The sequence below is a fragment of the Anoplophora glabripennis genome, unplaced genomic scaffold (assembly GCF_000390285.2).
Source record: "Anoplophora glabripennis isolate ALB-LARVAE unplaced genomic scaffold, Agla_2.0 scaffold372, whole genome shotgun sequence".
Classification (NCBI taxonomy): Eukaryota; Metazoa; Arthropoda; class Insecta; order Coleoptera; family Cerambycidae; genus Anoplophora; species Anoplophora glabripennis.
Window position 1 is genome coordinate 470,406 of NW_019416460.1, and position 9,211 is coordinate 479,616.

The following is a 9,211-nucleotide window of genomic DNA, read 5'->3' on the forward strand; positions in this document are numbered from 1 at the left end:
AAAAAAAAAAATGTCATATTTGGTACGCTGCTTCATTTTAAAAAAGTCAACATTTTTCCTAAAAAGTAATGATCTGTAACAGGTTACATACGTTAAAGTTAGGTGTTTTTTCTGAATTAAAAAAAAAATGTACATATTTTATTATTAATTCTTGTAGTTTAACTTTATTTTAATGTTGTTGAGCTAATAAATAAATTAAAATAATAATTATTGAAAAATCTTATGATGTGAAGTGAAACATTGCTCTTCGATGCCAGAAATCTAGATATGCAAAATATATCTACACCTCGTGGATAAGTAATAATTATCTGGAAAAAAAAATTGAAAATTATACAGGGTGTCATTTGACACTCCCGCTGCTAATGTCTCCGGAATGCAGAAATTTATTTCAGTTCCGGAAATTGGGGTTGTTAGGTCCCTCGAATAGCTTCAAATTGCAGTTAGAACTGTTTAGTTCAAATCTTTCTGTATAGATGGCGTGGCGATATTAAAAAATTTTTTGATCCCTGGAACGTGGAAATGCAGTCCATCTGACAGATCGTTAAATTTTGAGTAATTTCTGAAATATAGAGTTTTTCCTTATATTTACTTGTTTTCGAGATATGTCGACTTCAATATGCAATGTATGATGTAACAGGAAAATTTATTATTTTATATAAATCGCACTGCGACAAAATATTCTTTTAAAATATTGTTGGCTTTATTCATATCACATACTAATAAACAAACAATAAATTATAAAAAAAAACGAATGATCAACTACAGAATAAAAATTGTACAATGGTAAATCTTATAAAGTGCAGAGACGAACCATATTTTATCAAATGTTATTAAAAATGCAGTCATAGGTGGCTCATGTCGTTTGTTTAAAATAAAACATGTATGACAGATGGCATATATTAGTTTTCCAACAATTACAGTTTTATCAGTTTGAGTCTTTCAATTTAACTATACTAGTTATAAGATTTACCATTGCACAATTTTTATAGTATTTTTCTCTTTCAAAATGTACCCATAGAATAAAAAAAATTAAAGGTACATGCTGAAATCTATGTTTTTCGAAAACTGTCATTAAAAATTGACTTTTACATTATATTAAATGTCAAAACAACAGTCGTTTGTCTACATCTAGGATGTAAAAGACTCTTACATCCACCTACAAAGATCAATCCATTTATTGATGATATAATCAGTTCACCAGTTTATTTATTATTAACAGAAACATAGATTTTAACAATCATTAATAATCAATTTAATTATCGATCAATTTAACAGGAAATCAAAGAATATTTTATATTAAAATGCAGTAAGGTGACATATATACATGTCAAGGAAGTTGATTGTAAACGTGAATATTATCTCTTCACTTTTTTAGTAATTTTTAAACTGTAGTTTTCGAAAAAATATTGTTTGATACTCGATTGCGAAATTCTTTTGCATTCTCGAATAGCACTTCGCAATCTAGCATCAAAAATAACTATTTCCGTTCATGTAAGAAACTATGGCAACCATCTTAAAGGCGAAAAGATTAGTAAAAATTGAATTTTGCAAAATGCACTTGATTCTTGACGTCTTACAGTATGTAATGTATTCATCAAGTTTTGTAAAGATGCAACATCTGGAAAAATGTTACTATCATTCCAAATTTTCCGGTAAGTATGAAGAATAATTGTTGTTAAATCATCAACGACTCACCTGCTTGGGAGCTTACTATACATGAATTACAAGAAAAACTTTTTTGTAATAAAAGAACTAGAGCGATTACATTTAGCACAAAAATGATCTCTTGCATTTTCTTCGCCGAATGTGATCCAACCCAGATATTAAAGAAAGACACATAAAAAATCATTTTTTTTAACATGAAATTATTAATAACATTTTTTTCTTACCTTGGGGCGCTTGTACATTTTAATGTGCTATCATATAACAACATTACAGCCAATTTGTAAAAAAAAACAATTGGGAAAATGGAATATGAAAAATTATTACTTTTGAACCCATGACTACTGGACTATTAACAAAGAATCATAATGAGCCGAACCAAGGTGGCATTCTGTATTTTGATAAATATATGTAAATGGACCGTATATACGAGTAGGTATAAGTACATTAAATGAGAATATTTAATTTTTGAGAATTAGAAAACAATTCACACAAAACTTTTTATAGAATTCTGGACTATTCTTAGATCTAAAATTTTGGAAAAGCACAAAACGGGCGATTCCCCGGGGTGGGGGGTTAGACACGCAATTTGACAATATTTAATCGATGCACACAATCGTCAATGTCACGTCTGTGCACTCTTGCAAAATCTCCATGACCCACACTCGGGCCTCCGCATTACCAACATGGCCACCTGTCTGGTAAACAAACCGACCGATTATTGTTATTACCTTGGAAATTTGAAAAAGGGCCCGCGGCCTGTGCGATCTGCCTTTTGTCATGGCTGGGGGGCTCACACACACATGTCCGGACACTCGTTTCGCGAAATTTTCGAACTTTTAAGTGAAAAAACGTGGACCGCGCACCGTTCGAAACGTCGCTCAGCCAGTTCGTCGGCGTTAAGCTGTACCTGCGGCTCGCACAGGTGTAGCGGGACCGAGAGGGCCGAGGGGCACAGGCGGCCATCGCGTTCCGGCCGTGGGGGGGGGGGAGTGGGAAACGAGCCGAAGACGGTGCACGGCCAGTTGGACCCTGGGGGCCACTAGAAAAAAAACTGCCTCCGTTTACTATTTGCATATATTTGCATTTTTAAATTTTTTTTAATATACAGGGTGTAACTAAATAAGTGTAAAACATTTAAGGGGGTGATTCCTCATCGAAAAAAAGATAGGATCTTTCATATAAAGAAACTTCATTGGAGCATCCCTTGTTAAGATACAGCCCCTTAAAGGGGGTACATAAAATTTGTTTAACAATTTTTTTCACAAGCACTAAACAAGTTACAATATTGAAATTAACCTGACATTTTCTACTACCAAAAAGACACTTAGCCAGTAATTTATTTGGTTTACCCCATGGTTGTAAGGGGTGGAAAACGCAACCCCTAAAATTTATTTCCAACGTAATTTTTTGTCTTATTATTTTTTTACCATTTAAAAAATTATTTCCGATAGCCTGTTTCATTCTAAAAAAAAATGTCTCTTGAATTTTTTGCCCAAATTAAACCAGTTCGCAGTAAAAAATTATTTTACGAACAACTACAGAGATACATCGTCATAAATGCGGACTGGATTTACTGTTATTTTGTAGTTACTACCTGCATTAAATGATTAAAGGGGAATAATCAAAACTAATTTAATAATAACAAAACATACAACATGTAGAAATCATAGTAAATGTTCAATATGTCTACCTTCAGACATTACGCATGCGTCTAGACGTCGGCGCATTGAGCCACGTATTCGCTCAAATATTCCTGGAGTCTCTCTAATTACCCTGCACGCATCGATAATGCGGTTTCTTAAGTCCTCTACATCGCGAACAGGAGTACGATAAACCAAATGCTGCAAATGGCCCCAAGTAGACAAATCCAGAGGATTGAGATCCGGGGATCGAGCGGGCCAATTCTGTGGTCCTCCTCGACCTATCCACTGATTTGCATATGTTTCAGTTAAATGCTGACGTGCTACTTGACTAAAATGGGCGGGAGCCCCATCATGCATAAAAACCATATCCCTTCTGACGCCCAAAGGAACTTCCTCCAGCAGTACGGGGGGATGCACTTTTCTTAAAAATTGAACGTATGCCTCACCATTTAATCGAGGAGGTAGAAAATGAGGCCCAATTAAATAATCCCCAATAACTCCGACCCACACGTTAAGAGAAAACTGTTCTTGATGGTTAGTTTCGACAATAGCGTGAGGGTTTTCATCAGCCCATATGTGGTAATTATGAAAATTAATAATCTTGTCCCGAGAAAAACTACATTCGTCTGTGAATTCGATCGTCTTCAGAAAGTCACGATTTCTTCTAATTATTTCCAGCATCCAATTGCAAAATTCAAGACGGTTCGGAAAGTCTCGCGGTAACAGTGCCTGTACTCGTTGCAGATGGTAAGATCTTTTAAAATAGCTATAAAAGGATTTTTTATTGAAAAATGCATAGATACATTGGACGAGTACTTTGCTACCTGATTTCTGTTTATTCTGTTTATTTTATTTTTATTTTGTTTGTGTTTGTATTAATTTGTAAGAATTGACTGTGACTGTTCCTATACAATTAATTGTATTGCCCATTGGATAATAAATATTATTATAATAATATTTATTATTATTATTATAACCGCACATAATTAAATGTTTTTCATCTTACGTTTGAATAACACTGAATCTTGTTGTTTTCAATCAAAATATATTTCCCAAGATATATCAATCACTCTGTATTTTACCAGGAAAACAATGAAACATAAGTTTACAAATATTTAAGTCTTAATTACGAATGCAAGAATATATAATGCGCTATATTTTCGTTACCATAACGGAACAAAATAAAAAGTTTCATGTCTGCAAGATGTACGCAATTTTACAAATTTAAAAATGCTATGAAAAAATAATTATTGTTGCCTGTAACATTGTATCACACACTTCAAAAATTTATTAATTGGATATATTTTTAATAAAATTTTAAATAGATTAGATACTAAACAATAATTGCTTTATTTCCAAAAACGTACTACATTTTTTAAATGACTTATTTTCGGAGGATGAGTAGGTATACTGTATGTATGAGTATTTCTAATTTTATTGATTATTTTACAAAAAGACAAAAGAATAACATTTCTAGATTGTAATTAAAAAATCTGTCTTATAAAACTGAAATATAGAAAGTTAGTCTAAGGAGGATGAAATTAATTTCAGGTCAAAAGTCGAATAAAAGCATGATCGTCACCGAAATGTTTCTAATGTGTTCTACATCATTTCCTGACAAAAAAAATACAGGTAGTATTTTCTTAAACAATCAGCTAACTGATCAAACTAATGTTTTTCTAATGACATTTTCCTATATTCATAGAATTTTTACATTTGTCGATATTTTATGCTAATCAAATCTCTCAACAGCACAGAAGAGAATCAAATAATACGTATTTTTGACGAATTTTCGACACATTTGTGGAAACTAAAAGATATAGGATTCTCTATTTTTTAAACAGTACAAGATAAATAATTAAATGATTTAAGATGTTGTTTGTTTGGTTAATTTTATTTCTCAAACATTATTTACAAAGTTAGGTACCCATGTCATTATTTTTTTATCATATGTTGGGATTGAATTTCTATTTTAGATGAGACTGTAGGGAGTTTAATATTTTATATAGTGGCGCTATGGATATTATGTATTAAAACAATAAATAACGCTACCAAAGGTAACATAATAATTTAATAAGTCAAAAGAAAAGTTTTCTAAAATATAGGTCAAATTGTCAGCTTAATTTAATGATTAGTCTTTTAATCAAATATTCCAAATAAACAAATCATTTATTTAATGATAATGGAATAGCAACCAGCAAAAAATATTCTGCCATTTCTGAAATATACGGGGGAGATCCCCGAGGAAATGTATATACTTTAAAAGAATATTTTAAGGTAAAAAAAAGAAATGTTTCATTTCTCGGATATGGGTCTTCAAATTAAAAAAATATTTTTTTATTTTGAGAATGTGTAATGATAGAAAGAAGGTTTCAGTGCACTTAGTACCTTGCTATATTTCATATTCATTACCTTATTTGTACCTAAGTACCTTAAAATGTGAACACATCTTCTCAGGACACCCTATATAAGTACGTAATATACAGGGTGTAACTAAATAAGTGTAAAACATTTAAGGGGTGATCTTTCATATAAAGAAACTTCATTGGAGCATCCCTTGTTAAGATACAGCCCCTTAAAGGGGGTACATAAAATTTGTTTAAAAATTTTTACNATTCAAATATTGTAACTTGTTTAGTGCTTGTGAAAAAAATTGTTAAACAAATTTTATGTACCCCCTTTAAGGGGCTGTATCTTAACAAGGGATGCTCCAATGAAGTTTCTTTATATGAAACACCCCATCTTTTTTCGATGAGGAATCACCCCCTTAAATGTTTTACACTTATTTAGTTACACCCTGTATATATTTTATTACTACCTATTTTACTTACTGGCTAATTCAAGTATTAAAAAAATCCTAATATCTATCAAACGAAGTCAAACTAAATTTTTTGAAAAGTAGAAATAGACTGCTCTGCTTTAAATAGGTTCCAGAAAGGTGACGGTGCTGTCATAATAAACAATATTTTGCTAAAGGAGCCTATTAGGGGTTAAAAATTTTTTGCTAACTCTTTATTTATTGTTGCGAAACCATTTTCTTATTACGGTAGCTTTTACAATTTTTTCCACATTGGTTGACTTCATTTGACAGGATTTTACGATTTTCTTTTATAATTTATTTGAATAATACATTTGAAATATAGTATAGAGTAGAAGAAAAATCTGTACAAGCTTTTTATAGCGCTTTACTTCTTTACAATAGAGATATTTCATTGGAACAACATATAGAGCTCTACGGAATTGGTACATTTACTACATGCAAAGTAATCGATAAATCCTGGGAAATGCGTTTTCCTTGAAAACGACCGAAGATAATTAAATTCTGAAAACGGTGTTATATTTTCAGTGGCTATTACTTAAATATACGACAAAAAATGCATATATTCGCACCGTGTGTTTTGATGATGCTGAAAAGAACTTCTTGCTGAAAAGAACTTCTTGTTTTTTATATTTTCAATTATTTTCAGGATACTAATAGATGAAAATCACTTTCTTGAAATTCTCAGTTTGGTTAGAAAAAGACGATGTCAGAGAAGTGTTCATTAGAACAATTTTCTTTAAAATGCATGTTCTTTTTGTTTTATGTGACAATTTGTGAATCGTCACATAGTTTGATTTATTCTCCAGAATAACTTTGAATACGTTCATTTTGAAGGAAAAAGTTGAAACGGTCACTTCTCTAACTTCATCTGTTCATTGTACCTCAAGGCAAATAATATCAGGAAGATTTCACTGTTATCGAAAACAGGGAATATGCTAAATAGAGAAAAGTCCTACAACTGAAAGTTCTTTCCAGTTGCATGTTTCTAAAAAAAGTTTGTAAGAGGCCGCGCGCGGTGAATATTATATAATCATTTGAATGCAGAAATTAAAAAATGTGTTACGTTAAGATCTTTTATAATAGCTTTAAAAGGATTTTTTATTGAAAAATGCATAGATACATTGGACGAGTACTTTGCTACCTGATTTCTGTTTATTCTGTTTATTTTATTTTTATTTTGTTTGTGTTTGTATTAATTTGTAAGAATTGACTGTGATTGTTCCTAAACAATTAATTGTATTGTCCATTGGATAATAAATATTATTATAATAATATTTATTATCCAATGGACAATACAATTAATTGTTTAGGAACAATCACAGTCAATTCTTACAAATTAATACAAACACAAACAAAATAAAAATAAAATAAACAGAATAAACAGAAATCAGGTAGCAAAGTACTCGTCCAATGTATCTATGCATTTTTCAATAAAAAATCCTTTTAAAGCTATTATAAAAGATCTTAACGTAACACATTTTTTAATTTCTGCATTCAAATGATTATATAATATTCACCGCGCGCGGCCTCTTACAAACTTTTTTTAGAAACATGCAACTGGAAAGAACTTTCAGTTGTAGGACTTTTCTCTATTTAGCATATTCCCTGTTTTCGATAACAGTGAAATCTTCCTGATATTATTTGCCTTGAGGTACAATGAACAGATGAAGTTAGAGAAGTGACCGTTTCAACTTTTTCCTTCAAAATGAACGTATTCAAAGTTATTCTGGAGAATAAATCAAACTATGTGACGATTCACAAATTGTCACATAAAACAAAAAGAACATGCATTTTAAAGAAAATTGTTCTAATGAACACTTCTCTGACATCGTCTTTTTCTAACCAAACTGAGAATTTCAAGAAAGTGATTTTCATCTATTAGTATCCTGAAAATAATTGAAAATATAAAAAACAAGAAGTTCTTTTCAGCAAGAAGTTCTTTTCAGCATCATCAAAACACACGGTGCGAATATATGCATTTTTTGTCGTATATTTAAGTAATAGCCACTGAAAATATAACACCGTTTTCAGAATTTAATTATCTTCGGTCGTTTTCAAGGAAAACGCATTTCCCAGGATTTATCGATTACTTTGCATGTAGTAAATGTACCAATTCCGTAGAGCTCTATATGTTGTTCCAATGAAATATCTCTATTGTAAAGAAGTAAAGCGCTATAAAAAGCTTGTACAGATTTTTCTTCTACTCTATACTATATTTCAAATGTATTATTCAAATAAATTATAAAAGAAAATCGTAAAATCCTGTCAAATGAAGTCAACCAATGTGGAAAAAATTGTAAAAGCTACCGTAATAAGAAAATGGTTTCGCAACAATAAATAAAGAGTTAGCAAAAAATTTTTAACCCCTAATAGGCTCCTTTAGCAAAATATTGTTTATTATGACAGCACCGTCACCTTTCTGGAACCTATTTAAAGCAGAGCAGTCTATTTCTACTTTTCAAAAAATTTAGTTTGACTTCGTTTGATAGATATTAGGATTTTTTTAATACTTGAATTAGCCAGTAAGTAAAATAGGTAGTAATAAAATATATACAGGGTGTAACTAAATAAGTGTAAAACATTTAAGGGGGTGATTCCTCATCGAAAAAAGATAGGATCTTTCATATAAAGAAACTTCATTGGAGCATCCCTTGTTAAGATACAGCCCCTTAAAGGGGGTACATAAAATTTGTTTAACAATTTTTTTCACAAGCACTAAACAAGTTACAATATTGAAATTAACCTGACATTTTCTACTACCAAAAAGACACTTAGCCAGTAATTTATTTGGTTTACCCCATGGTTGTAAGGGGTGGAAAACGCAACCCCTAAAATTTATTTCCAACGTAACTTTTTGTCTTATTATTTTTTTACCATTTAAAAAATTATTTCCGATAGCCTGTTTCATTCTAAAAAAAAATGTCTCTTGAATTTTTTGCCCAAATTAAACCAGTTCGCAGTAAAAAATTATTTTACGAACAACTACAGAGATACATCGTCATAAATGCGGACTGGATTTACTGTTATTTTGTAGTTACTACCTGCATTAAATGATTAAAGGGGAATAATCAAAACTAATTTA

At 30.9% G+C, this 9,211-nt stretch overlaps 1 protein-coding gene across 1 annotated transcript in view; it reads right to left on the minus strand.

Moving 5' to 3' along the window:
- Positions 1 to 2,544, minus strand: part of LOC108916621 — a 68,913-nt gene extending 66,369 nt beyond the window's left edge. Inside the window, exon 1 of the mRNA XM_023454606.1 lies at positions 2,394 to 2,544. Within this exon, the coding sequence (XP_023310374.1) occupies positions 2,394 to 2,444 (51 nt within the window). The 5' untranslated portion in view covers positions 2,445 to 2,544. The remainder of the gene's footprint in view (positions 1 to 2,393) is intronic.
- Between the last annotated feature and the right edge of the window lie 6,667 nt (positions 2,545 to 9,211).